This window comes from Colletotrichum costaricense (genome assembly GCF_030867565.1).
Source record: "Colletotrichum costaricense strain IMI 309622 chromosome Unknown Scaffold_11.1, whole genome shotgun sequence".
Lineage (NCBI taxonomy): Eukaryota > Fungi > Ascomycota > Sordariomycetes > Glomerellales > Glomerellaceae > Colletotrichum > Colletotrichum costaricense.
In genome coordinates this window covers 1,397,690-1,424,873 of record NW_026848240.1, presented here as the reverse complement: position 1 = coordinate 1,424,873, position 27,184 = coordinate 1,397,690, and the positions used below count along the sequence as shown (strand labels likewise).

Sequence of the window (27,184 nt, the reverse complement as noted above, 5' to 3'; positions counted from 1 at the left end):
GTTGGGGATCGCCTCTGGAGTCAGTGTTAAATCCCCCACCTTCCGGTCATGACAGAGTCATGGCATTCTTGCGTGCTGATATTGCCGGTAGAGCATTTCCTCGCGTGATATGAGGAAGGATTTATGTTCCCACCTTGTTGGTTCGATGGAGCAACAAACTAAGGTGGAGCAACATGCAATGCTAAGCACTCAATACATCCTTACAGTGTGCGGTAATGCGTAGAGACATGGACTATTGCTAGACGCTTATCCGCAGCTTCAGCTCCCTCTCGTGCCAACAGCATATGAGTCTATACGATTCTATCAAGTTGTTGTGATGGCATCGTCTCATCTATTTCGTGGGCGCACACATTGTTTCTCTGCAGATACGAGATACCAGAAGTAGGGGATTATGCACGTTATTCAGGGCACCTAGACCTGTCCCAAAATCTCACATCATGCACATGTAACATCGACTGAAGTTTATCATCAGGCTCCATCCTGACCTCAATCGTGATGAACGTCAGACTGCATTAACCTGTGCATCAAGTGCCCCATTCTCGTCATTTTCAATGTTTGACTCGGAGCGTCGCGAGATTTTGGAGCGGAAAGACCGGTCACAATGGTCTCCAGGAGATGGACACCTCGCGTACTTGGAAGCGTGGGAGGACGGTATGATCTCAACTTCCTCTTTGCGCCACGCTGAAGAGCAGATACCATGCTGATTAGAAACTATTCGAAAGGCGATTTTGAAGAGGTGCCCATTCTTGCTGGGCCTCTGGAAGATTTCGAAGTTGATGATTGGCTTCGTCAAAGGGGCAAATTTTCACCCGCAGGTCGACAGTCCCGTCCAAGGGCACAAGTCCGTATACTGCTATGCGAACGTTTAGGATTTCGACCTCTGGAGTTCGCTATGAGCCGTAAATCTTTTCTTTCGGTCGAACACGTTATTGGGCTGCCCTCTGTGTCTCTACCGATATTGGAGGGGAACACAGGAACCCAACACGCTCATCTGAAATACAAAAAAGACTTGAGCGGTCGGTCGTTAACCTCGCTCGAGGCATTAGGTACGGGCAATGTAACAACATTTCTAGTACATGCGAGTGATCAATTGATAACGTACTGCTCCAGTCCTAACAATAAAGCAGCCTCAGATGTTCCAGCTTGGAAATCTAGGCATGGCAATGTCCCACCATTTTACGACCCGCACAACTCTTGCCTTCATTCACGGCTGGGACATCTTCTCCAACAAGTTAAAATTCACCAAGAAACCAATTGCACCTCACATTGAAGCTATTCAGGAGATACTCAAGTCATCACGGAGACTCCTGTCTCATCCCCTACTTCTCCCCACCTTGTTCCTCCGACGGCATTTGACCAGGGCAGAGGACATGAGAAGGCAGCTGAGCTCCATGACAGCGGAAATTGAAAAGGCTATCGGGGTTACCCAGACAGCTCGGCTTTCCGGGAGAACCGTCCAGGATCAACGCATTGTGGAAGAAGTGAAGGCTATGGTCTTGGGCGAGAAGCCGAGGATTCACACGACCGCACGGATTAGCACCACGGCCACTGATGTAATCAATATGAAGGGGACTCTCGAGTGGGACGAAGAATACGTCAAATTTCTCCGCCGTGTCAATGACGATGTCAAGGCTCACCCTCGCGAGGCGCATACGCCCCCGGAGGCAGATCTGCAGCTATGCGGCTTCATCGATCTTCTGGAGCGAGATGCGCAGTCTATCTCATCATATGCAACCAGGATGCAGTCCAGGCTGGAACTTCAATTCAACGTGGTAAGGAATTTTCGAAAGACATCGATGCAGTGAGGATCAAGAGTGAAGTCATCCATCATCGCTAACGTTTGACGCACGTCAGCTCTACAATCTCATCGCCCAAGCCGGGAATAGCCTCAATATGCAGCAATCAACACAAGCCGGGCAAGTCGCAGCGCAGGCCGGAATGGACAGCACAGCTATGAAGACAATGGCAGTGGTGACGATGATATTCCTTCCTCCAACCTTTGTAGCCGTAAGTCTTACCGCCTCATTGGATTGCCTTTAGTCTTGCTTGAGGTGCCCAGCACTGCTGGCATATATTCACCAAGCATCGCTGACCAGTTTTCTCGACAGACAATTTTTAGCATGTCCTTTTTCAACTGGCAAGCTTCATCGTCAAGCGGCGATGACGGCGGTGCCGAGCCCACCGTCGTGCCACAGTTTTGGATCTACTGGGCCGTCAGCTTGCCCTTGACCATCGCCATCGTGATTGGCTGGCGAGTGTGGTGGTATTTTCAGAAGGCTTATTATGAGACCAAGTTTCTGACACCAGAGGAGCACGTAGTCTATGAAGATAGAAGCCGTGGCAAGAGCCGTGATAGGAGCCGTGAGAGGAGCCGCGACAGGACTCATGACCCGAGGCGACGGCGGTCACGATATCAAGTATGACGATTCATATTTGCTATTTGGGCACTTGGAGGAATGTGCTTTCTTATTTAAGTATTTTTCCCCCTATAGTTGGAAGCGCGCATTCGTATTCGTATAATCCGTTGAGTCACGCTTAACACTCTTATGTTTGGGTGGCAGAAGCACTTGGCACCCATGGCGTGCTCTCAAGCACACTATATCTGAGATACGCCCGATACGCTGGATTGGTTTCTGCTGTGCCCTATGATCATCGGCGATATCTTTACGATTTCGTTACAGGATTTGATAAATTTGAATAGTAAAATATTCCCCAGCTTTTCTTTGAAAGTTAATTGCCTACTAGCTTCTGAGATCCGGCTTGAATCCTCTCCACATCGGCCTCGGCTTGCTTGTACTTACAGTTTGACCGAGACCATCTGCCAATGTGGGGCCCATCCAACGTCGATACCGGGGACCGGATCGAGAGCCGAGTTGAGTCACGTACCAAAGTTCCTTCTGTAGATAGCAAATACACATATAACATGGCCAGTTTTCTCTCAGCCTAGCTGAGTTTTCAGGACTCATACCATACTTTATTCGTCGTCTTTCGTGGAATTCCAAAAGATAACGAATGCCCTACTGTGGGACTTGTCATTCGAAAGGCGCAACTCCAAGCAATTTACACAATCTACCCACGCGCTCCGCCAATAACATCATTCCGATATACACGCCTCAACCATGGCCTCACCCAGCACCGAAATGCGTGATCGCCGCTGGACGAGAGACTCGTACCTCATCTCGACAGATGCATCTCTCGTCTCCGTCACCCAACTCAACGCTGCATTCGCGTCGGAAGCCGTCTACTGGACCAAAGCCATACCAGAGTCCTTCGTGAGAGAAATGCTGGAAAACTCACTCTGCTTCGGCCTCTACGACACCACCACTTCTCAAAAAGAATCCAGCGGCAGCAGCGGCACCGAGATGAAGGAGTACCATCAATTAATCGGTTTCGCGCGTGTCGTCACCGACTTTGTATCCTTTGCCTACACCACGGACGTGTGGGTTGACCCCACGCTCCAAGGCAAAGGCCTGGGAAGATGGCTCGTGGGATGCGTGCAGGAGGTGCTCGAGCCGATGCCGTACCTGAGGAAGAGCGTATTGGCTACGGATAGCTGGGACAAGTCTGTGCCATTTTATGAGAAGATGATGAAGATGAGCGTGATTGGCGGGCAGCCGGGAGGCCAGGCGATCATGCAGATGAAGGGGAAGGGGGCGCCTGGGTACACTGAAAAGACCGACTAAAGGTTCACTACTACAAGTTATAGACATTTGTATCCGGAGTTAGATCTATCTACATGTACGCGCCGAGTACCTATCTAGAAGGATAAGCTAGACGAGATCTCTGCGTAAGAACACCGTTCTTCGAATGAGCAAGTTGCCATCCGGATCCTTTTCTGGGAACCCGTAAAAGTTGTTGATGGTGTGGATCAGTTTATATCCTCTCCTTTCATACCATGCATGCGTCGGCGTCTACGTGAAACCATGATGTCAGTCGTCTACAACTCGTAACGATATTAAAGAAAGCAGAGTCAACTCACCGGCGGAAGTTTTCCCTGCGCCACAACCATGGACTCCTTTCTCAACTGGTCCTCCTTAGAGACCGTATCCAACATGAGCGTCCTTGCGCAGAGCGGCTCACTGGTGGCCATGCTCTCGACCAAGTCCATGGCGGCCCTGGCGATACCGCAACTCTGCAGTGCGAATGAAACGTAGAGGCTCTTGATCCAGTAGACGTTTTCCTTGGGGATCGGGAGATTGAGGGGCGCCGCGGCGGGGTTGTCGATGTCGAGAGAGATGTGACCGACAGGGTGGAAGGACGCGCCTGTTGGGGTTCGCGGGGTTGCGCTGATAGATACTGCTGTGTCTAGAATGGGATTCTTCTCCTGTGGGACGAATGTGAGCATTGACACACGCACGAGAGAAGGTTTAATGGGATTGGGATTGAACCGACTTTGGGGTATTCGGCGATGTGCTTTGCCAGCCTTGCTTCTCGGTCAGGATCCTCGTCTGCAAGTACCTGTGAGCGCGGTCAGTGAATGCACTGATGTGAAGGATGACGTTCAATATGGGGATTAAGGAGAGATGCGCCAGTCTCAATGAATCGCTGTGTTTGGCGATTCGAATAGCATCTCCTTTGTGAAAGCAAAAACTTACAAGCCAGTAGATGCACTTGAATCCGGTTCGTTGGTTCTCCTGCCATTGCGGCACTAGGTCCGAGGCCCAGCCGCATGCTATTCTCTGATCTATCATTCTTGTGACGTGGTCTGGGGACTTGGGATCCCAAGGGATCAATTCAACTTTGGCTCTTGACATTGTGCTGACACTACCTCTTGCGCGCCCAATCAAAGTGGTGAAATGTCTTTTTGAATCCTTAGTCAAAGCCCGGTAGGAAGAACACAGGGATTACTGTCGGTTTGAATGAGAGGATTGGGGTTCAGCTTTAAGTTAAGAAAGTGCACTTTGAAGGAATGTCGTGACGGTGAGTCATTAAGTAGTAAAATGTAGCCTAATTCCTCCCGGATTGTCAGACTCTCGCTCTCTGAAGATTATGTTCGGTTGGAGCCGGTCGGCGGGTCTGGAGAACACCTAACTCACTCGGCCGGCTTCTTGGAACTTTCTTCGGCTTCGGTCATTAGAGACGGGGAACCAGGGAAGGATACTCGAGCCGACGCGTTACATTAGCGTTTGTGGGGCGCTCAATGACACCATCATCCCACGCGGGTTATGGGTGGACGGAGTAGAGAAAGACCGTGAGAAACAGCTCAACAGTACGCGTCGGGCGCTCGTAAATCGTTTTGGGATGGCCCTCAAGGCAGTCAGTTGGGCAGTGTAGCACTCAGATCGAGGGGTAAACTGGTTGGCTGCTCGCACCTAGGGGCTGAAAGTATCTTCATGCAGGACAATGTCACTGGTGCTTACATGTATCAACGAACCCTTGCTTTCTTAACGATTGACTTCATGTCAAGAAATTTGAAGATGCTTGTTAAGATGTGATTGATTATCTTGTAGGATCCATGTCGCTCCCCAATAAACAAAGTAGCCACGATTAAACGCCCCCTTCCATTCTATCCGGTCATGCAAATGTTATGCTAAAGTCTACTATGAAGGCATCACCCACGACCCGTTCGAGAACCAGGTCCCGGCCTGTGTATAGTCTAGCGTCACACCGTCCTTCATGTACGCAAATCTAAAATACTCGGGAAGCACCATCTTGGCCTTCCTCAACCACACAAACTCGTTGTCGACGGGGCCATCGGCAAAATAATACCGGAACCGCTCGACGTCGTTGACTAGAACGCTGATACCGTCGAACTCGTTGGCAATATTTGGCGGTACGAGCCAGCTGAAGGTCACACTGGGCTCAAAGGAGCCCGTGGAGAAGATTGGTTTCGCAATTTGCGGGAGCAGCGAGTTGAAGGGGCCGTCCTCGCGCAACTCATCGGGCGTCTGAAGAACCGAGTCGAAGCCCCATCGCGCGATGCCGTTGACGAAGAGGCCCAGCAGCATCCCCTGGTAGAACAGAGACGTCCGCGTCTGCATGCTGGTACCAGGGAGCAGACAGAATGCCATGATGTAATGGTGCACGCGGAGGTCCACGCCCGGAATTGAGACGCCGACAATGACGGCAGCCAGGAAAAGCGCATAGAGCGCAAGAAACCGAGGTAATCTCCCCTCGAGCCAGAAGAAGTAGACCTGCTTGGCCATCACAAAGGTCAGGATGATCAAGATGAGAGCCAGCGCGGGCTTGGCGCCAGGCTGGTGCTCAATGTCGTGTGCCGTGAGGCGCTGGATCGGCATCCATCCAAATGTATAGTTCGACAGCGCGCCGAACCAGAACCCTCCCAACCAGAGCGCCGTCTTCTCGAACTGGGCCCTCACATCTGTGAGTGTTCGTCTGACACAGAGTCGGTAGAGCACGGCGGCGCAGAAGAGTGCAGGAAGCAGACGGCCGGTGAACTTGGAGATACGATCCGGCAGGACGGAGGCAGCGTGCCGCGATGCTGTGGGCGGATCGGAGCCGAAGCTGACATGGGCAAAGATGCCGACAAAGGAGACGAAGAACTGCCACGCCGGGCTCGTCGTGAAGAGGGAGAAGATGGAGGTGAAGAACATGGATGTCGGTAGGAGAGCCTGGCGGGGGTCACGCTTGCCGCACTGAAGGGACGGGTCCGAAGTGAGGTTGTACGACAGCGGGAAGTACGAGTCAAACGGAACGGTCTCGACGCCGTTCTTAGTCGTGCTATTGAACCCTGCGTGCTGGCCGACGCGATGAAGACGGCCGCAGCCTCCGCTCAGGTCCGTCACGATGCCTGCGTGGATCGCTGAAGCGCAAATCATGGAGTCGCCGCGGTAGATCTCGTCGCCTACGACCAGCGGCTGGTAGACGATCTCCCGGTCACCGACGGCGTGGGGGTTCAACAACTTGTGAGCAATGCAGTTTGCCGGACACCTGAAAGAAAACGAAGAGTTCATGAAGGGCCTGCAGTCGGCACCGTCAAGTCCGCACCCATTCTTGAAGCGCCAAAGGGTGTCGCCGCAGTCCAGGTTAATGACTTCCCTACCGAGCCCATCCCTGATCGCCCGGGACGACGCGAGTGGAATGGAAAAGGCGACGGCCCACAGCGCCAGGAACACGGCAACGACGACGGCCTTTCGGCGCGGCGTCGGCGCCACGAGGTCCAGCAGACGCGGCGGCGCTTCCTGGACGGCGGGCAGGACGGGCCGGATGGTATGTACGCGCGGCGGTTGAGGTCCGGCGAGGCAGTGCCGCTTGTGGGGGACGTGAGGGCCGAACTTTTGCTGCGAGAGCAGCGAGGGCGTGCTGGATGTGCTCTCCTCGAGCTCGTAGCCTTCTTCTCCTTCAGCTAGGAACTGGGCCTCCTCGTCAGCGCTCCGGCGCAACGACGCGTCATAGTCGTCGTCCATGTCCTTGAATGGGCGGTCCCCGACGCGGGAACCATCGCCGGCGCCCATTCTGTCTTCAACCTTCACCAATCCCTCACTTGGCCCTCTCGCCTCGTCTGTCTCTCGCACACCTCCCAGGGCGTGTTGTCTCTCAGATTAGGCGTTCACAGAGTCAGTCTATGAGTACATATGAGTACGTATGTGCGATTGACTGAGTGAATAATGTAAAGGGTCTGAATTGAAAATCGACCAAAAGTTGCTGACAGATGACGTGTGGAAAAGCAAGGCTGTGTCTTTTCCCTCTCAGCTCTCAGGGGGTGGGAAGATCCCGAACAGGCAGCAAAGAAACAAAGGAAGACAAAGTGACGGCCGGCGCTTAACGGAGGCGACGTGGTCGAACTTTAGACTTTCAAGAGCCACAAAGAGGATAAGGCCGCCATCAACGAACGCCTCCCAAAAGCCTCAAAAGGAGCTCCGTCAAGGGTGGAAATTAGTACGGTGATCGGAAGGATCGGAGGGGCGCGCTACGCTCAGGAGGGGGAGCCGCCGTGTTTGCTGTCTGCCCAAATGCCACGCTTCTCGAGTCCCTTGCCCTCGCTCTACCGCTCTTCCAGTCCTTTGCCTCCTCTGTGACACGAGCGTCAAAGCTTCTTTTTCTCTTAAGGGAGACGAGACGCCAAACTGAGACAAATAGTGGAGATGTTTCCAGGGATCTGCTGCGGTTAATCGGCGCCGTCGGGGTGCGCTTCCTTTCGCTCCCCTGCTGCCATGTTTTTGTCTGGACCACTGGGATTCCATCCTTTGTTAAGCGAACGACTGTCAACTCCTAGACTCTTTTGACTGATTCACAAGACTCTTGAAGAATCCAAGATGACTCTCAAGTCTTCAAAGGACAGGAGGAGAGAGCCTTGCAATCGTTTTCGGTTGGATATTCCGAAGCCAGCGACCTGAATCTGGCTTACTCAATCTGAAACTAACAAGGGGCGCCTTGGCCAGGGTCTCACAGGGCAAATTTTAGCTCAAGATGAGACTAATATAGCTATCGATACGAATCGGCGGTGAGTCGGGGTGAAGAAATCAAATCAAAGCAAAGCAAACGAGGGCAAATCTCGGCCTGAGAACCCAAACGTCGCCCTCATCTTGGGAACTTTCAGAGTGACACTAACCGCGAATGTGAATACTGAGCCTCACTTCAGCGGCTGAAGAAGCCTCAAACCAAAAGAACGGATGGCCCCGAGGCACCAACGGAGCGTCGCTACCATGGCTTCTAGCGTGCGGTCCAGCAAAGTCAAATCTCCAAATGACATCAATTGACTTTGAATCTGCATCATAATTTTTATGAGTAGCAGAATCACTTACCTACCACAGTAGTCGACGAGAAGATTGGCATAATGCAGTACTTACACAGTCATTCCTAAGAGTTGGGACACTTTCACATGGTCACGGGTACACATCCCGCGTCTCTGGAAGATATTAATGTGACAGTCCTCTCAGTTCCAGTGCGTTTAGCTAATGCTGCTTCCCAATTATGGCATCAGAAATCGAGGGGTTTGGTCGACTGCCTCTACGAGGCGACGTAGCAGCTAGCCCTAGGGACTCATGTCCTAATACATTCTGTCGCGCGCTCAACTTAATTACTAATATTCATCCGGTCGAAGGACCATGTTCCCGATAATACCTCGTCCACAACTCTGCTCAGATGTCACAAGTATACTCCATCGTCAGATCAACCCGGGGAACACCCTCAAACCCAGCAGGAACCGCGTAAGACACGTTGTAATACCAGTGGTTTCTCAATTGCTGCCCATAGGAAATCGGCAGCTTGTCCAACCCTGGGGCCGAAACATTGACGCTCAGACACGGCAGCTCTTCCAATCCGGTAATCGTCTTCCCGCCCAGCGTCCACGAAGGCGGAATCCCGGATAGCGCAAACGTGAAAATATCAGACCCTTCCTGCGTGCTGTTCGGATATGACACGCTGAGTGACCTCTCGCCCGCCACGGCCGAAATGGTCGATGCCGAAGGGTACAGCAGGAAGAAGCCGATGTACGGGTACGGCGTGTGCAACGGGTCCGAAGCCCAGTGCACGATCGCCGGCACGAACTGATCCCCGCGGTTCTTGGTCTCCGCAAGCTCCTGTCCACCGATCATGAGTGGCGCGCTAACCCACGACGTCGTCGTGCGCGTGGCGTCCGAATCCAGTTTCTCCTTGACCTCGCGCGTGATGCTGCGCTCGCCGGCCCAGGGGCCCTTCGCCTTGAGCGCCGCCGCTGTGCTGTTGGAGATGTGCCGGGTCACTGTGTCAGAAACCAGCGCAATCGCCGCGCCCTGAGCTGCATCGAACAGCAAATCGCCCTCGCCCTTGGGCGGCTGAGGCCCGTACTCGCGCCCGAAGACGGCCCACCAGTACATGGGCAGAATGGATGAGTGCTTGGTCATGTCGCGGGTGTAAGCGCGGTCATAAGGGCCGACGAGGTTGCCCAGGTAGGGGTTGTAGTGCGCTGCAATGTCATCCCACAGCTTCGTCAGAATGTACTCGGCGTTCTTCGTCAGTGTTGCGTTGCGGGGACCATAGGCGATGTTGGCGGCTAGAGCCCAGACGTCCATGCCGTAGTAGTTTGGCGCATTGTACTCCCCAAGGGTATTTGAGCCGTTAGACTTGAAGAGCTCAAGCAGCTGGGACCCTTGAGTGTTTGCGAAGTTGATAAAGGTTGCGTTGCTGCGACGGGCGCCGATCCAGCCTACTGTAAGGGCACGCATGAGGCCCGGGTTGGAGTATCCCAGTATGAGGTTATCGCCTTCGGGGTAGCTACCGTTGCGCCTCATTGCGCCAATGGCTTGGATCTCGAGCGCATCTTCAATTTTCTTGACGAGGTCTGCGCCCAGGAGATCAGAGTAAAGTTCGACGTCTTGTACTAGTTGAGTCCTGGATCATGTTAGTATCATTGGATCCTTGTTCGTCCTCGAACCCTTCCAAATGCCATGATGTTGGACTCCTTCAATGTTTCCGAAGACTCACCCTATAAATTCTCTCCAATTTGGGTCGTAAGTAGTCTAGATCTGTGGTCAGCGGACTGCGTCTGGGTTTGCAACCACCGCTTTTGCACTTAGATTGTGCTCACATAGATCTTGGGAGGGTACAGCTCGGAATCCGGCGTTGGGTCCGGCTCGTCGGGCGATAGCTTGAAAGTGCCATACCACGCCGATTCGTAGTCCGAGGTCATCTGGCTCGCCAAACTGCATCGTAGTCCACAAATTAGCACTCTCAACCACTCTTAAACTCTTCATCCAACCGACTGACATGTTCTCAATCGCCGCCTTTGCGTTCTCCACGTCGTCGCCCTCATTGCGATGGAGCAGACCCGCCGTGTACCAAGCCGTGAAGCGGACGGACCACGGACCCTTGTCTTGGTACCAAATAAGGTTGTACGAGTCGTCCCATCTGGAGTCCTGGACCCCCATAGAGAAGTCGAATAGACTTTGGGCATCTAACAGTAGTGTAAGTCAATCTGGACTACCTACTTGATATCCTAGATTTCTTCTATGTCTCTGGCGTTTACTTACTTGCGGAAAGCTTTGGCTTGCTGGCCGCGGCGGACCCTAGCGTTGCGCCAGAGGCCACAAGCGAAGCGACAGCTAACTTGAGATGCATGCTGCTTGTAGGAATGCGATGAGAAGTACGGAGCAAAGCCGGGAAACACTTTCCAACCTGACGTATCCATCTCCCTGCCGTCTCATGCCAGCTACTATATACCGAAAGTGACCCTCAGCGATCACATAGTGGATATCACAGCAAGTCCATAAGGGAATTGATCAATTATTCCGTTCACACGCGAGCACCTAGCCGGGGTAGATCACCACTCATCAAGAAACACCATCATCAACCCCTCACGCCAACCTCACTCAGGCTTCCTCGACCGAACTGCTCCTAGCCTCCCTGGCCTCTCTACAGGTCCACCAATCACAGATACCATTTTCAGCTCTACAAACCCCGGTCCGAACCGGGCCGGAACCGGTGGACCATCACCGTACCCCGGGCGAGGTTACATACCCCAACTTTGGTCTTAGTGAGCTGCGCTTGTGCGGAGTCTAGGTAAACGGGTTTGCGGGGTGAGATCCAAGAACCACGCGTTGGTCTCGGGAATGGCACCATAAGAGAGCCGGGGATAAACGTCGGGAAGATCATAGAGGCTGCTGGGGCAAACCCGATATCCAGTGCTTGTATAGCTGCGTGATTCGATAGTGAAGGACCTAGTCTCCGAGGGGATGGTACAGCCTCCACTTCTACAGAGGTCATGTTACCAGCGGCATATCTGTTGTCGCTCCTGATTCGGACGCATTTCGCCCGAGTATCTCGCCAGTGGCTGATAGGCGCAGCCTACTCGAGCCCATGGATCCTTTGAGAAAACCCCGCCGGTATCTCCTGATCTCCCCTCGGGAGCTCCTATCGGCAGGCTGAGGTTTACACGACCCCAACAATCTCTACTCTGTGAAATGTCCTACGTGACTCCGGCCCGGAGGTTGGCCGGACATAGTAACATCGAGCCTGCTATCGGGAGCCGAGTGGGATACGAACGGATCGGGCCTGGCTTGTTATTATCTCGGAGCTCGTAGCATAATAACGACACCGTATCCCCCGTCCCTACGGGATTCTGCCATGTTGAGTGTCTTCGGATTGATAGGCAATGTCTCGTTCTTCGACCGCAGCAATGTCGCAAAACGCTGCCGCAAAAACTGAGCCGGCCGGCGGTATCCCCGTTACTGTTGACGCTGCTATCGCGAACAAAAGAGGGGCATTCGCTTGGTTCTCAAATGCGGGAATCGTCAAGCTCAACTGTGTCATCGCGCTTTCATTGGTATCGAGCTACGCAACCGGCTACGATGGCTCAATGATGAATGGCCTCCAGTCTCTGGACACATGGCAGGAATCATTCAATAACCCTGGAGCTCAGGAGCTGGGACTGTGAGTATTCTCATTCATCCAACGCTGAGTCTGCCCTAACATCAGAAAGACTGAATGCGATCCAGAACGTGGGCCAGCTCCTCGCACTTCCCTTCTGCGCCTGGTTCTGCGATCGCTTCGGACGCAAACCCGCCCTCCTAGTCAGTGCCTCAATCCTCCTTATCGGTGTCGCCCTCCAAGGCGCAGCCCAGAACGTCGCCATGTTCATCGTTGCTCGCGGTGTTCTCGGCTTTGGCCTCGCGCTCAATATCACCGCCGCGCCTCTTATGATCATGGAGCTCGCGTACCCGTCCCAGCGAGCGCCGCTAGTATCCATCTACAATTCTCTCTGGGGATTGGGAGCTTTGAGCGCCGCGTGGATTACCTTTGGTACATTTCGAATCGGGAATACGTGGGCTTGGAGGATTCCTTCGATCTTGCAGGGACTTTCGAGCGCGGTGCAGCTCGGGTTGTGCTTCTTTATCGAAGAGTCTCCGAGATGGCTCATCTCAAAAGAGAGGGATGCGGAAGCCGAGAGGCTGTTGGTGAAGTACCACGCCAACGGCGATGCTTCTGACCTCATCGTTCCATTGGAGATGGAGGAAATCAGGACGGCACTGAGGTTGGAGGCGGAAGCATCGCGGACTACGTCGTACATGGCTTTCTTCCAGACACCAGGTAACCGGCGCCGTTTTTTCATCATTCTTGCTGTCGGTTTCTTCTCACAGTGGTAAGTCATACGCTTTGCTACCTCGCCTATTCTTCACCATCTAAGTCTATCTTGATAGGAGCGGCAACGGTCTGATCAGCTACTACCTGACCTTGATTCTCAACTCGATCGGGTATACCTCCCAAGACACGCAGACGCTAATAAACGCCCTCATCACTCTGTGGGGATTATTCTGGGGTCTCCTCGCCTCCGTTCTCGTCAACCGTTTCCGCCGCCGAACGATGTTTCTCGCTTCGACTATCGGATCCCTCGTGTGCTACGTCATCTGGACAGCACTTCAAGCAACATATGAAAAGCAAACCGACCTCACTGGCGCAGGATCCCCGGGCCTCGCAAAGGGTGTCTTGGCCATGATCTTCTTGTACAACGTCACGTTCACCGTGGGATGGGGCGCGCTCCAGGTCACCTACGTCGTGGAGATTCTGCCCTTCAACTTGCGTGCCAAAGGCTTGGTTCTTTACAACTTGTTCGTGGCACTGGCGTTGATTTTTAACCAGTACGCCAACCCGATTGGCGTGACGAACTCAAAGTGGAAGTACTACATCACGTATGATGTGTGGCTGGCTTTTGAGGCTGTGGTGGTGTATTTCCTGTTTGTGGAAACAGGAAAGATGAGCCTGGAAGAGACTGCAGTCATTCTTGATGGCAACGAGGATAGACTGACCGAAGAGGTGGCTCGGAAGACGGAGAAACTTGCGTTGGAAACACATGCGCATGTTGTAGAGGACAATAACCATGAGTGAGCGGATTGGAGCCGCTGGAAGCAGTCACATACCTCGACAGGATGTCCAAATATTCTCATACCTGGATACCTATTACTTAGGTTGCATAATTCAGCGTGGATACGCTTAAGTGTTGGTAGTGAGAACTTGACCCTGAATGAATTAATCTGCACAAAATCACAAGTTACTGAATCAAGATCCAGTTGCTCTTTTGACTGAGTTGAACTTATATTCTACGGTATTCAATGGTACTGACGAATGCCCTTCGAAGGCACATCTGCACCGAATGCCGAAGCTTGGTTCATCAGCAATGATAATGACTTTTTCATTAATGCTCAGGCATGCCTACAACTATCTAATCAACATGCCGCTGGGCTACCACGAGACGGATATCATCCACAACTCTTTCAACCGGGAGGCCAGTTTGAAGGGGCCTCCGCTAAACGCGTCGGTGTCAATCACAATGCAAGCGTACGTGACGAATCTTGAATTGATTGGCTGCCCAAACGGCGTGAGCCTTCCATTTATGGTTGAAATGCAACTTACATGTCAATCTATGACGGACTCCCTGTTTCACATAGCGATGCAATAGACAGATTCTCTTTGTGGCAACAGGCGGACTGCAGATGTCAACCAGCCGCCTACGAGACTGACATGACCCCCTCACATATCAAGCAAAAACACTATAGACAGATCATAAGTATAGACTTTCGATTTATCTATCAAGCGGTTTGTAAAGCATTGGCATCTAAACACAAAGTTATCCACTATTGCTATACCCCGTCAGCAACGAATCTAAGCCCATGCTGGAATACACCCCAACTCTCTTTGCCTAGCCTTCACTCTTACTTACGCCACCTCATGTCTATTTATTCCGAAATCTTTGTCCCTCCAATAAGATGTCTGATTTGACACCGTGTAGTCGCAAGTCCGCTTTGAAATCGAATCCCTCTGGACTCCATGTTTTGTCAACATGACCGATTCGACCAGACCAAAGTTGGCACGATGGGATTCAATGACCACTAATTTACGCACGTAAGTTACTTCGCTGAGGAACTGGGCCAAAGAGAGAATAATATCATGCGGCAGCATAAAAACGGTCGTCGCCGAGAGCAAGTTACAGATTCTGTCCAAGCTTGCCGGAGCCTCCATGTCGGGGTGGCCGGCCCCGCACGTGGGACTCAGAACATGAAACACCTGGGTGATGGAGCATGGCCGTCTAGCCGCCAAAGGCTCTGGTTTGTGCCAGGCGAACTAAGATACACGTACTTGATCAAGCTCTCTATCAAAATTCTGCACTGGTGGATGTGGTGATGAAAGTCATCAATTGACACTTTGGCGAATACTTTAATATGGTTGTCGCCTCGGTGGAGAATGTCCTTCGGCAAACGATGCTTCAATTTGGCACGGAAGTCAAAGTCAGAAAGTCCGCTTGTTCCAAAGTCTCGGCTATATTGCAGTTGTCACATCATCACCTTTCTCGACCTTTATTCATAAGATTAGAGTTCAAATAACTCCACTTTCCAGGCTGTACCAAGGACGTCTCTGACGATTGCTGGCGGCCTCGGGATGCAAAGCACAGCTTGCCAGCGCCTTGCCAAGAGTGCCGCCGAGTGAACGACTCTACTCAAGTGGATCGTCCGACGCCCGCTGTCAAGTATGAGAAAACTTGGGTACCGGTGCCCTTCCAGTTGCTTCAGACTTTATTTTAGTAACGAAGACAGTATGCATTGGCCCGCAGCTCGAAAGTCAGTTTTGCATCAGCAGGGCAGCTCCTGTTTCGTGTTAGCAGCACCGGCTTCTAGAAGGAGTCTCTGGCTGCTCTGGCTGCAAGGTTCGAGTCAGTCAATGCTGTGCTTGGTGATGCACCCAGCCAGCTGCGCCCAAGTCTTACGACATCGAGAACGTGAAGTGCAATGTAGGTAATGCAGCAAACCGAAGACCCATCCGATAACAAATCGGTTCATGTGGGATAAATACCCCAGGCCCGGCCTAAATAGTTTCTCGAGTCTCGACTTTCTCAAGCAGCCAAACACCACCTCCCACTTTGATACAGAGACAAACATTCTCTTCCGAACCCAGCATTCGAATTGCATCTTTATCTTTCAACAATCGATTCGAGCGTTCAATATGAAGTCATCCGTCCTTACAATGACCGTGGCCTTCTTGGGGCAAGTACACTCGCTGTGTATTTTGAAAAAATGCACATATTAACCGACTTACAGTGCAGCAGTCTCCCAAGAGATCTTCCGTTGCCGTTGCGCGAGTGCAAGCAATTTTGACGTAAGCCTGGAAGGTATCTCAAGCCTGTGTACCTCCAAGGGCGGAGAGATTGAGAGCGCAGGCTTGTGCGTCAAGGTGCCCTCCAGATTTACAAACGACGAGTGCACAAAGGTCGAAGCCGGGGCCAAGGGCGACTGTATCGTCGACACCACCTCCGGCGGGTCCACCAGCTCCGTGTCGTCGCCCGCCGCTACGGCACAAGCTACTGCGAAGCCTAGAGCCGTCGATCCTCAAGCTTGGGTGGCCTAGATGGTTAAGAGGACGAGTTGTTGCCGATGAGGGCTTGCAGGGTATATCTACTATCCTGTCAAATGTCGCCCGACTCTTTGAACTTAGTAGCGCTTACTTAAGATACCACTATAAATCAGTCTTGATTTTACCCACCTCCACGAGACTTGATGTACTACCGTGTTTACGATGTTCGATGGCACCACGCCTTAGGTCATGTGAAACTGCTTGCTGGGGATTGTTCCGTGGTCCCTGGTGCTGTGTGTTGAATACTTGAGTCGGCATTCACGCCGTTGGAAGCTGTGCACAGGCCAGCGATCATGATGGAATAAGAGCAAGGAAAAATGATGAAAGTCTACAAACAAGATAGTTCAAGGGTTCACTTCGTCTTTACGGTGGACAGTTGTTTGGTTCTCAGTCAGGTATTACGGCAAATCGGCAAGTGGGCATGTGAAATTGGGCCCGAACTGTCCGAAAGCGCAGCTACTGAAGCGCCGAATACTCCGACCCAGTGACGTCAAACGGTTCCGAGTGTCGGACGACGGCGGGAGTTCAATAGACCCCTCACTTCATCAGTTGGCTTCACTGACCAAGGGAAATTCGGACTACAACCTGACTTTGGTTATAAATTGCCAAGAAGTAAACTACATAGACTCACTGAACTTTCGATCTTCGGGTAACCTTTCACGCTTAGAGTTCATTGAGCATTTTTTCGACTTTCACAACCTTGTTTACAATGTTTTACCAGCCCGGTGTTGATGATCACGGTTTACCATATGATCCATTTAAAGTGAGTTGCCCATCGCATCCCAAAAGACGCTATCGACTTTCCCGCTGAACATACGTGTCTAGGCATGCGTAGTACCTCGTGCGATTGGATGGATCTCATCCGTCTCACCCGAAGGCGAGCACAACCTAGCCCCCTACAGCCAGTTCACAAACGTCAGCTTTGACCCGCCCATGGTCATGTTCAGCGCGAACCAAACGTACGCTGAAGACCGAAAAGATACCGTCAACAACATTGAGCGTACCGGAAGCTTCTGCTGGCAGCTCGCAACGCACCCCCTCCGGGAGAGCGTCAACATCTCGGCGGAAGCCATCGGCCCCAACGAGGACGAGTTTGAGAGAGCTGGCCTAAAGAAGACTTGGTCAAAGAGTCTGAAGACGTCCGTACCCATGGTTGCCGATTCGCCTGTCCGCTTCGAGTGCGAGTATATGCAGACAGTGCGCCTTCCCGGGAAACCGCCAATGGGAACTGTCGATGTTATTTTTGGCAAAGTTGTCGGCGTTCATATTGATGACAGCGTCTTGACGGATGGGAGGATTGATGTCTCCAAGACGAATCCAATTGCCCGACTAGGGTACTTCGAGTACGGTATCATAAACGATCGCTTCGAGATGATTGTACCTGGAGATAAGCGCATGCTCATTGGGGTAAGTTAAGTGCCTTTCAAGACTCACAAAGTTACGAGCGAGGTGATTTATTGACTTCTGACTTTCTTATTCAGCTCGAGGGTAACGCAAGTAATCACACCAAAGACAATCTCAAAGGAGCTTCGGGTGCGGATGCATCCACCTGAAAGAGTAAATACGAGATTCAGATTGCCTCCATATAATATTAAAGACCCAAAGAACCTCTCAAGATGGACTATGGGATTCTGTCCGAGGATTATCGGCTGCTTCGTGTTTGAGTATCTTCAAATGTACCAAGCAGTTACCGAAAGCAAAGTGTTCGTGGACTTGAACTGCATTGTTGTCAAGCTCAGAATTCTAGATATCAACAAGCTTGTGTTCAGACTCCAAGAATATAATAGATGATGCCGTCTGGTGTTGACAACAAGCTCTCAACTAAATTTGGTGACTATATTTGGGATATCTTCAAAACGTTCGACATGGAGTTGACTACTTTGATTTATTGCTACAGAATATCCCAGATGGACTTAATGAGCCACCGATACAACTATCGAGGTATGCGGAATACGTCAATATCTTATGTTATCTGACTGGCGATCCAGATTTCAGTTGTCTTTCACCACTTATGAATCTTCTTTACGTTTGTTTTGTTCCCAAGCGATCGAAGTGTACAAGTTTCGTTCTATTCTACTTGCACCATACTAGGTAAATCATATGGTCACGCAGCCTTTTCAATATCGAATTTGCTCGAAACTTGCTCATCACTTCAAATTTTGTTTACTTCGGCCGGGATCAGTAATCGAGATCTAGAGTGAATGCCTGCAATCCGACGCTGGGGGCCCAGTCAAAGGCGCGACACGCATGCAAGCTTATCTTGTAAGGCTAAAAAGAGGTTGCCAGAAGTGTGCTCTGACCCGATTCTCTGGATAGGGCGGCTTCCTTTATTGTAATCCCAGTAGTCTGGCAGGTTGCAGAATGCGGATAGAGCGCAGCGCTATTCACAGCGCCCTAGACATGGGGTTGCCAACTAAAAGAAATTTCCTATCTTCCGCCGCGATACTCAAGAACTCTCCTCAGGCGCATTTTCAAGCTTTGCACGTGGTCGCGTTTCTCGTAGAATAGGCGCATTGTGTAAAGGAATGAATTGCCGATTATACTCAAAAGAATGAGCCTCGCGCACGGAGAAACGAGCTCCAGTTGAGACCATAGTCAATTCAGCGACTCGAATTCTTCAGGCATTGAGAATGTATCTTTGGCTTCGTGGTCACTGAAGCATTTTTCACCCGGTGGGATCTATCGTCGCATTGCATACAGCGACTGGGGGGGGCCGTCTGGTTAGCCGGCATGTGGGAGGTTATCGGTTTGCTCCCAGAGTCCCAGACATCAGCCTGCCCGATTAGGCAGTGCAACCCACCAGTACCGCAGGTTACATGCACCTTATTCTCTACCTTAGCTTCAGAAACGAACAGTTGATCCGGGATCCGAGAGTCTTGCAGAGCCTCATGGACGACATTATGAAGCTTGGGAGCTTTCAACCCAAACACAAGGTCGTGATGACTTCAACTTCTTGCACAGCAACATGCTGACACTGTAATATCTGTGCCAAGCCGGTGTCAATACGAACCCAGTCCCTATCGGCCCCACAGAGCCTGTTGCTTGGCAACCTGGAAATGGACCTCGTCAAATGGGGCCTCGAGGATCGATGGAGTCTTCACATGCCACGCATGGACGCACTATGTGGTTCTCGAATTCAACCCACCGGGCCGTTGTGGTTCTGTACTCTAACATAAACTACGCTGACATCAAAAAGGCAGAACAGACGATCTAGCTGCATAACGGTCCCAGTGAACAAGTGGAAAAATCGAATCCGAACACGACACCTCCGCCCTCCGCGAGACTACCCGCGGGAAGATGTCCCAGAAGCTCTCTTCGCATGGCCTAACTTTGTGATGCCATATCAGCGAAGTTTGAGCGAATGCCCCTTAGCGCGGCTACGTGGTTTATCTCCTTCCTATTTCCCTCCACCGTACCGGCCTGGCCCCAGAATATCTGCGATGCCTGCGCAGTGCCGAGAAATATCAGGGGAAGCTATGGCCGGGACGGAAAACATCCACCGCTGGTTCCAAGACGGACATGCGGCATGCCGTCATCTCTCGTTTGCCCCTCACGTTCTTCTCAAGCCTCATCAATGTCTCTGCCGGTGCCGCCGCCCACGGCCCGCACGGGGGGATTGCTAACCCGGAATCTCACGAGAAGACCAAGAGAGGAAGACAGAGATACGTTGCACGGACGAGACAGAGGCAGATATCCTGCTTGCTCTTGCTGAATATGAAGCCTGCCATTGAGTATGATTACGCGAGTCACGCGATCGGGCGGCACCGAGCCCATCCGGCCTTTTCCCCTCCCTCCTTCTCTCGCTGCCCCCAGATTCCTCGATCCCTCAGCCACTCGACTTCACTATCATCCCCGAGAGGCCCCGTCCAGACGCGCCCCTCTTCCTTCGCTTGAATTAGTCAAACGTTAAACGGCAGTTGACCCCAGTCAACGAAGCAAGCCGAGCTTCCTAGTTGCGGCTCTTGGCGAAGACTCCGCAGCGTGGATCGACTATCAGGACAGGGGAAGTCGGGCGCTATTCGCTTCTAACTGGCGCGCTCTTGGGCGGAGCATCCAGTGGCATCAGTGAAGCTGGCATGGCCACTGTCATCGCCGCACGTATTGAACAGCCTGAATGAGAAATCCGAGCGCATTTCCCCACAAGCCAGCACGGAAAAGCACCGCCTTCGCACGCGCCAATTTCCAAATGGGAGGACACCTTCATCAACAGGCTTGATGATCATTTCAGGAAGCTGGCTGCCAACGCAGACGTGGGATGAACGCATCGTCTTACTCGCCTCAAGGTTACTCACCAATCTAGATGTTTGCATGTCGGTTTTCATCTTCCGACGTCGAATCCAGAATGCGAACCCACACGATCGATAGGAATACGAGGTTGTGGGAAAAGGCAATATGTCATTTCTTGGTGTCTTCACTCAACACAGAAGGCCGCAGCTGCAGAGTTGCGCCAGAGTCCATGTCCTCCTCGAATGTAACAGCGCTTACCCGCATATTCTGCCCCAGACCATTCACCCACCATCACGCATGGTCCTGTACCTGAACCTCGCTGATCAAAGACCGCATCGGGGCAGCTTTCTAGTTTAGACCGCGATGCCAGTGCTCTTTGGCCGGCAATTGGGCCATATGGGGATCTCCCGCCTCCAGATAGTCTATTGCAAGACCCCCTCTATGGTCGGAAATCAGGACGGATGTGGCAGGCGGGAAGAGGTTAGGGCGCGTGTGGAGTTTGCGTAGCTTTTTAATTAAGTCCTGGTCAGTTCGTAATCCCTACATCGGGTGGCCCAACCAATGTCAACACGCGACCTTCCACATTAAGCATAAGTTGAACTAATATGGCTCCTCTGTTAAGGTAACCTCCGACGGTCTTGGTAAACAACTCCCAAGCAAATCAAGAGCCGGAAACCCTTTCCAATGTCTCATTCAATGGTAAGTCAGCTCGAGTCAATTCATGCCTCCAGCCAACCACAATTCTGCCTCCGCGGGGCTAGTGGTGGTCGGTCCTCTCATTTACCTTAGATAATCAGATTTGATGTTCTTTGAAGTTCGATCCATCGGCGTAAAGTTCGAGACCCCTTTCTCGCTTGACTATGCTGCCGTAGTCGGAGCTTGAACCCGCGCCAGAACCACACAGACAACATGACAAAAGATCCAACTCCCAGATATCAACCGGGGAGGAGGCCTGAGACAAGGAAGTTGAACCAAAAAGCTCGGCGCGCTTGAAAACAGCGGGTAAGGAAGTAGGTCAGCTTTAGCTTTCTGGAAGGTAATAGCTCCTAAACAAGCATGTTCGTTCTCGCGTGCTCCCATGGAGTCGGGGAACCCACAACTTTCCTTGCTCAAGTACCTGGCACCTCTCGCTCTAGGACCAGTTTAGGAAGCTTGACAGCTCCAAGCTGGAGACCGTAGGGCTTGGCGGGACATCACGCAAGATACTACACCGATATGCGCAATATCAAAGATGGAATCGACAGCAACTCCATTCATCTCAGCCTCCGTCGATATCTTGGAAATCCAGTATAAAGATGGACACGACATCCGCCCTATCTTCATCTTTCGTCTCTTCAGCCCCATCCGCTCTCCTCTGATCACTTCTCCTCCTCGGTTCTCCCCTCATCATCACAATGGCCTCCCTTCGCCGCCTCGCTCTCGCCGTCGGAGCTCTGCTCCCGGCAGTTCTCGCCGCCCCCGCTGCCGTCAACAGACGCGCTGAGCCCGCGGCCGCCCCTGGCAAGTACATCGTCACCCTCAAGGAGGGTGCCGCTGCCAGCGTCGAGTCCCACTTGAACTGGGTCGCCGACGTCCACAGACGCTCCCTGAGCAAGCGTGACACTGTCGGTGTTGAGAACACTTTCAACATCAGCAACTGGAACGCCTACTCTGGCGAGTTTGATGAGGCTACCATTGAGGAGATCAAGGCCAGCGCCGACGTAAGTTGACGAATATCAACCACTCAAGATATCACATAAGCATACCTCTAACACTATGATACAGGTTGCTGTCGTCGAGCCTGACTACTACATGTACCTCTCTGACTTCGAGGTTGAGGAGCGTGCCCTCACCACCCAGTCTGGTGCCCCCTGGGGTCTGGGATCCATCTCCCACAAGACCTCCGGCTCTACCTCGTACATCTACGACACCTCTGCCGGTGCCAACACCTACGCCTACGTCGTTGACTCTGGTGTCATCTCCACCCACACCCAGTTCGGTGGCCGTGTCACCCTCGGCTTCAACGCCTTCACCGGCACCCACACTGACACCCTCGGCCACGGCACTCACGTCGCCGGTACCATTGGTGGCTCTACCTACGGTGTTGCCAAGTCGGTGAGTTTCACTCCTATAAGCTTCTTGCGTAATTGATACTAACATCCCATTCTCAGACCAACATCATCTCCGTCAAGGTCTTCCAGGGCGCCCAGGGCACCACCTCCTCCATTTTGTCCGGCTTCAACTGGGCCGTCAACGACATCACCTCCAAGTCCCGCGCCGCCCGCTCCGTGATCAACCTGTCCCTCGGTGGCCCCGCCTCCACCACCTGGACCTCCGCCATCCAGGCCGCCTACACCCAGGGCGTCCTCTCCGTCGTCGCTGCCGGCAACGGAGACGACAACGGCAACCCCCTCCCTGTCTCCAGCCAGTCTCCCGCCAACGCCCCCAACGCCCTGACCGTTGCCGCTATTGACTCCAGCTGGCGCCCGGCCTCCTTCACCAACTACGGTGCTGGCGTCGATATCTTCGCCCCTGGTGTTTCTATCCTCTCTGCCTGGATCGGCGGCAACTCTGCCACCAACACCATCAGCGGTACCTCCATGGCCTGCCCCCACGTTGCCGGTCTCGCCGTCTACCTTCAGGCTCTTGAGGGTCTCTCTACCCCTGCTGCCGTCACCAGCCGCATCAAGGCCCTCGGCACCTCCGGCCGCGTCACCGGCACCCTGTCCGGTAGCCCCAACCTCGTTGCCTACAACGGCAACGGCGCGTAAATCAACCTTTTATGATATGGTCAGTCATAGCATGAAGGAACCGTGCGTATCAATGATATGAGACACGACCATGTTTTCTTCTTTAGCTATAATAAAGTAGTTGATTGGGATGGTAACTAGAATAACGATTAATCCAATAAGTCTTATTCACAGAACTTTGATTCTTGCTCGACTTTGAATGCTGCAATCCTCATGATACTAAGATATCTGTAATTACATGGCGCGTAAAGAATGTCTCGTACGGTACGCATCCTCTTGATATTCATGACCTTGACAGATATCCCATGTCAGGAAATGGTTCAGTCTTGGGGTGCCGGTTTGTAGTTGTCTTGGTGACATCAGAGCTATGCACAGAATCTTGGGCTAATATTAAGGACTTAACTGTTAGAACCTACATAATTATCGTTCTCTTCAGAGGGCTATAAAGTCGATGCTCAGGCAGTGCGGACCGGCCACTCATACTACCATGTAGGTAGATTGAGCATGATCATATCAATGGCTACATCTGTCATTGATGAAGTAGGTCCCTTTGATTTAACCCTTTGGCATTGTTTATCGAAACGACATATCCGACGAATACTTGTTTGAGCTAGAAATTACCCCTCCACCTGTTCTCTTTGTATGCCCCGAGGGTAGTAGCAAAACAAAGCGAAGCAAGACGCCTTCACCACCAAAGCCAATGATATCATCCTTTCCCTGAACAAACAGAAAACGCCCCAGCAATGAATAGGTAGTATATGCAAGAATCTCTCCCGAAGTAGCTCTGAGCTACGAGGGTTTACGATCGGCCCAGAGCGTTGAACCAGCTTCTGCGTGGGTCCTCGGAGGGATCCTCGAAGACCTTTTGGCGGGCGGCTTCGCTTTGAGGATTGTTGTACTTAGAGAAGAAGCGATCCATTTGCTGAGACTCAGTCTTAAGCTGGGATCGGATGTTCAGGGCGACGGCGGAGACTGCGAGGCGAGGTGTGTTAGTTGACTTCACTGGAGACGTGGTAGGGCTGAAAACTGGGCTTACCAATGCCGACGGTGATGGCAGCGGGGAGGAACCTGGCAAGAGCCGGGGTAGTGGTGGGAATTCTGGCGGGTTGGTTGACCATTGTGAGAGTTGTGGGTTGAAGTGAGGTGGTTGCAGATCGTGTGAGTGTGAACGGTGGGGTGGTTCAGGTAAACCGGGGAATAGTTGCAGTGGACTTTTGTGTAATTGAAACACTGAAGAGTTGAGCTTGCTTTTGTGTGGTCGATGTGAGACTGGAGTGCATCTAAGATCGTGTTTCCCCCCATCTTCGTTGAAGACATTTATGTATTCGAACTCGCCTGCCTCTCACCTGCTTCTCCCGAGCGTGGTGTGGTTGGCGTGGTCATCTTTCCCGGTGTTGTCTGTTGATAGTTCGACTCTGCTCGAGGGTGGTGCGGTGTTGCGGCCGGATCTGGCGGTTTGGTGGTGTGATGTGTGTCCCGATGGCGCGGGTCTGTCATTTTTCTCATTTTCCGGGGGGTTCCCTCCAAGCTGCAGAAGACCCAACTGTCAAATTTTGGGCATGGAGAAGGCCGGAACCCCTGTTCTTTCATGGCTCCTTTGGGACCAAATGGGGGCAAGATCTTGCACTAAGCCTGATTACTCTTGCGCTATCCCTCGTTGGTTGGAAGGATTTTGAAGATCTGAACCTTTCTGCGTGGTGTCTCTGCCCAGCTGTGCTCAGCGTGACTCTGCAAGTCGAACGATGCATACCGGGTTCTCTTCGTAAGCATGTGCTCTCATTCGTCGGGTCCTCGCGGCGCAGCAGTCCAGAGCTGGCAGAGCGGGCAGTCCAGTCCCTCGGAAGGTGTTCTGTCGGGCCATGTTGGCCGGAACGCCTAGATTGATGGTATCATGGACTTCGCCGAGCGTAATTTGCGCCGGAAGGAATGAGGTCATGCCTCGTTTTCATGCTCGCTGTTGGAACTTGCGCGCAGCACGGGAATATCATGGCCCGACGATATTGATTTCGTGTTTGCTCTTGATTGAGCATTCCATGTCGCGAAATAACGGAGAGCGCCACGGCAGACGCATAGTCCGGCAGCGCCGAAAGACACCTTTTCGGCCCTTGCCGCCTGTCTCTGTGCTTCCTCTGTGCTGGGCGCGTCAGCTGACGCCTGCAACCCAGTCGAGTTTGGAGGGTTAGCCGCTCTACGAGTCAGTTCAGAACCACACCAAAACTCCAACTTGGGAACGCCTTGTGCCGGACGAGCAACTTTAAGCCATTGTAAAGTGGGAAAGCAAGTTGATTTCCGCTGGATCCTCTATATGCATGGTATCTGAGGGGAAATTTCCCGTTGCAACTCCATAATTCTCAGTCAACATTGAACGCTCAAGTCAAGAAGTTGTCAACAGACCACTCTCTATGAACTCCCCACCATCGCGCAAGCTCCTTAGCAAGTGAGCTTGACATTCTGTAAAGTTGATTGAAAGCTGATGTTGCACTTCTCTCCTGCTGCCAAGCTGTATGTTTTCCATGCGTTCTATACAACGTCGAGAATTAGCATTGTTGCTTCCGCATTTTCGCCATATTTCCATGTAGACACCCCGACATCAATGGCCGGGGAGGGGCACATGTCTTTTGCTTACCATGTTGGTCGTTGGGTTCCAAAACTGCACAGCAAAGTTCACCTGGTAGTTGACCTCGTTCTTCATATCGTAGAAAAAAAACTCCTTCTCGTAAGTCTTTTGGGTTGGATTCGTTCTGCCGATCGAAAGGGTTTGCAAGCCGACGGTGACGCTAGTGCCGATGTTTCTCGGGATGGAGTATGATGTGCATCTTAGTGGGTTGTTTCCATCGCCGGAGCCAACTTCAGCGCACCCTGCCTCGGCGATGCTAAACAGGAGAGACATTGCGCCAAGCGCGACGGAGAAGCCGGAGAACTGCATGGCTTCAGACAGATAATAATTAGATACGGTGTAGTAACAATTGTGGAGATTGAGTGCATACTAGGAATTGAGTTGTGTTTCTGTGTTCAACCAAGCTAGATCTTGCAGAGTCGTAATGGGATTGAAGTCGATGGGAATTTACAGGCATCTCCTGTTTTCCATGCAGAGGTCATGCTCTACATCATATACCTCATAGACTCTTCGAGCCAAGCAAATTGTTACACTGTCAATTCTATCACTTTTAGATGATTGACTCGGTCTCGCATTCTCCCGCAACTCCTCTACCTAGCTTGAGCCAGCTTTGGCACGCACACGAGTCAATATAATGCCGTCTCAACGCTTTGAGCACCAGAATGAGGCTAGCCTCTCTATTTAAGCTTTCTCCGCGAGATGAAACTCCTCTACCTTGGTCTGCACGGGAATTAAGACCCATTAAGGGGCTCACTACAGTCTACGAGTTCTCGTCAAGCGAGAGAAGTGCCATCAGTGGCTGGAAATCTAGCTCAGTCGACATACTAGCCAAAGATGGGATAACTGGTTAACCATTGCAGGGCATCAGCAAAGAGCCTGTAGACGGCCGCGATTCGACAAGGCTCTGTTCGTCTCACTTATTGAATGCTTGACAATCCGCAGATCGTCGTGTCACAACTACCTATACTTGAAGTTATGCTGTGCCATCATTAACGCACACACACCAGATGTGCAGTGCAGCCTTCTTTAATTTTCCTCACGCCACCTGAGCCATTTTTCGAAAAAGGCGGTCAAACAAAGGGAGGTGTACAAAATTTTGTCGCAGGGGACTCACATTAATAGACTTGGTCATTGCCATCACTCAAAACGTTGGTGGAAACGCAAAGCCACTATGTCGTGTCATTGAGCACGAAGCCCCTTTGAGCCAGGAAACCCTCGATATGTTTGGAAGAAGGTTCTAACTTGTAATCCAAGCGTCTACCCAAGACTCAGATTAAGCTTCCGGTTCGTCTCACCATGGCGGTTCATCCGGTGTAGTATTGTAGATCTGCCG

General features: G+C 52.0%; 11 protein-coding genes across 11 annotated transcripts; 6 read left to right on the top strand and 5 right to left on the bottom strand.

Moving 5' to 3' along the window:
• Positions 1–1,133: 1,133 nt before the first annotated feature.
• CCOS01_10832 (uncharacterized protein) lies at positions 1,134–2,423 on the top strand (the record flags this gene model as incomplete). The annotated part of the gene is made up of 3 exons (XM_060458986.1): positions 1,134–1,772; positions 1,855–2,007; positions 2,109–2,423. The coding sequence occupies 3 exons, from the start codon at positions 1,134–1,136 to the stop codon at positions 2,421–2,423; spliced, it is 1,107 nt and encodes a 368-aa protein (XP_060310788.1).
• Positions 2,424–3,119: 696 nt separating this feature from the next.
• On the top strand, positions 3,120–3,683 carry CCOS01_10831 (acetyltransferase; the record flags this gene model as incomplete). The annotated part of the gene is made up of 1 exon (XM_060458985.1): positions 3,120–3,683. One exon carries the CDS (start codon positions 3,120–3,122, stop codon positions 3,681–3,683), a length of 564 nt encoding a protein of 187 aa, XP_060310787.1.
• An 87-nt stretch (positions 3,684–3,770) lies between these two features.
• CCOS01_10830 (uncharacterized protein) lies at positions 3,771–4,754 on the bottom strand (the record flags this gene model as incomplete). Its single annotated transcript, XM_060458984.1, has 4 exons — positions 3,771–3,911; positions 3,980–4,324; positions 4,393–4,458; positions 4,596–4,754. 4 exons carry the CDS (start codon positions 4,752–4,754, stop codon positions 3,771–3,773), a joined length of 711 nt encoding a protein of 236 aa, XP_060310786.1.
• Positions 4,755–5,540: 786 nt separating this feature from the next.
• Positions 5,541–7,415, bottom strand: CCOS01_10829 (LCCL domain-containing protein; the record flags this gene model as incomplete). Its single annotated transcript, XM_060458983.1, has 1 exon — positions 5,541–7,415. The coding sequence occupies one exon, from the start codon at positions 7,413–7,415 to the stop codon at positions 5,541–5,543; it is 1,875 nt and encodes a 624-aa protein (XP_060310785.1).
• A 1,626-nt stretch (positions 7,416–9,041) lies between these two features.
• On the bottom strand, positions 9,042–10,998 carry CCOS01_10828 (uncharacterized protein; the record flags this gene model as incomplete). The annotated part of the gene is made up of 5 exons (XM_060458982.1): positions 9,042–10,272; positions 10,366–10,400; positions 10,469–10,583; positions 10,648–10,834; positions 10,911–10,998. The coding sequence occupies 5 exons, from the start codon at positions 10,996–10,998 to the stop codon at positions 9,042–9,044; spliced, it is 1,656 nt and encodes a 551-aa protein (XP_060310784.1).
• A 1,057-nt stretch (positions 10,999–12,055) lies between these two features.
• On the top strand, positions 12,056–13,761 carry CCOS01_10827 (uncharacterized protein; the record flags this gene model as incomplete). Its single annotated transcript, XM_060458981.1, has 3 exons — positions 12,056–12,309; positions 12,359–13,018; positions 13,077–13,761. 3 exons carry the CDS (start codon positions 12,056–12,058, stop codon positions 13,759–13,761), a joined length of 1,599 nt encoding a protein of 532 aa, XP_060310783.1.
• A 343-nt stretch (positions 13,762–14,104) lies between these two features.
• CCOS01_10826 (uncharacterized protein) lies at positions 14,105–16,272 on the top strand (the record flags this gene model as incomplete). Its single annotated transcript, XM_060458980.1, has 2 exons — positions 14,105–14,211; positions 15,966–16,272. The coding sequence occupies 2 exons, from the start codon at positions 14,105–14,107 to the stop codon at positions 16,270–16,272; spliced, it is 414 nt and encodes a 137-aa protein (XP_060310782.1).
• A 715-nt stretch (positions 16,273–16,987) lies between these two features.
• CCOS01_10825 (flavoprotein oxygenase) lies at positions 16,988–17,831 on the top strand (the record flags this gene model as incomplete). The annotated part of the gene is made up of 3 exons (XM_060458979.1): positions 16,988–17,041; positions 17,104–17,685; positions 17,760–17,831. 3 exons carry the CDS (start codon positions 16,988–16,990, stop codon positions 17,829–17,831), a joined length of 708 nt encoding a protein of 235 aa, XP_060310781.1.
• Positions 17,832–21,899: 4,068 nt separating this feature from the next.
• Positions 21,900–23,255, top strand: CCOS01_10824 (subtilase; the record flags this gene model as incomplete). Its single annotated transcript, XM_060458978.1, has 3 exons — positions 21,900–22,205; positions 22,270–22,599; positions 22,656–23,255. The coding sequence occupies 3 exons, from the start codon at positions 21,900–21,902 to the stop codon at positions 23,253–23,255; spliced, it is 1,236 nt and encodes a 411-aa protein (XP_060310780.1).
• Positions 23,256–24,033: 778 nt separating this feature from the next.
• On the bottom strand, positions 24,034–24,352 carry CCOS01_10823 (uncharacterized protein; the record flags this gene model as incomplete). The annotated part of the gene is made up of 2 exons (XM_060458977.1): positions 24,034–24,206; positions 24,271–24,352. The coding sequence occupies 2 exons, from the start codon at positions 24,350–24,352 to the stop codon at positions 24,034–24,036; spliced, it is 255 nt and encodes an 84-aa protein (XP_060310779.1).
• Positions 24,353–25,664: 1,312 nt separating this feature from the next.
• Positions 25,665–26,160, bottom strand: CCOS01_10822 (uncharacterized protein; the record flags this gene model as incomplete). The annotated part of the gene is made up of 2 exons (XM_060458976.1): positions 25,665–25,754; positions 25,861–26,160. The coding sequence occupies 2 exons, from the start codon at positions 26,158–26,160 to the stop codon at positions 25,665–25,667; spliced, it is 390 nt and encodes a 129-aa protein (XP_060310778.1).
• Positions 26,161–27,184: the final 1,024 nt, after the last annotated feature.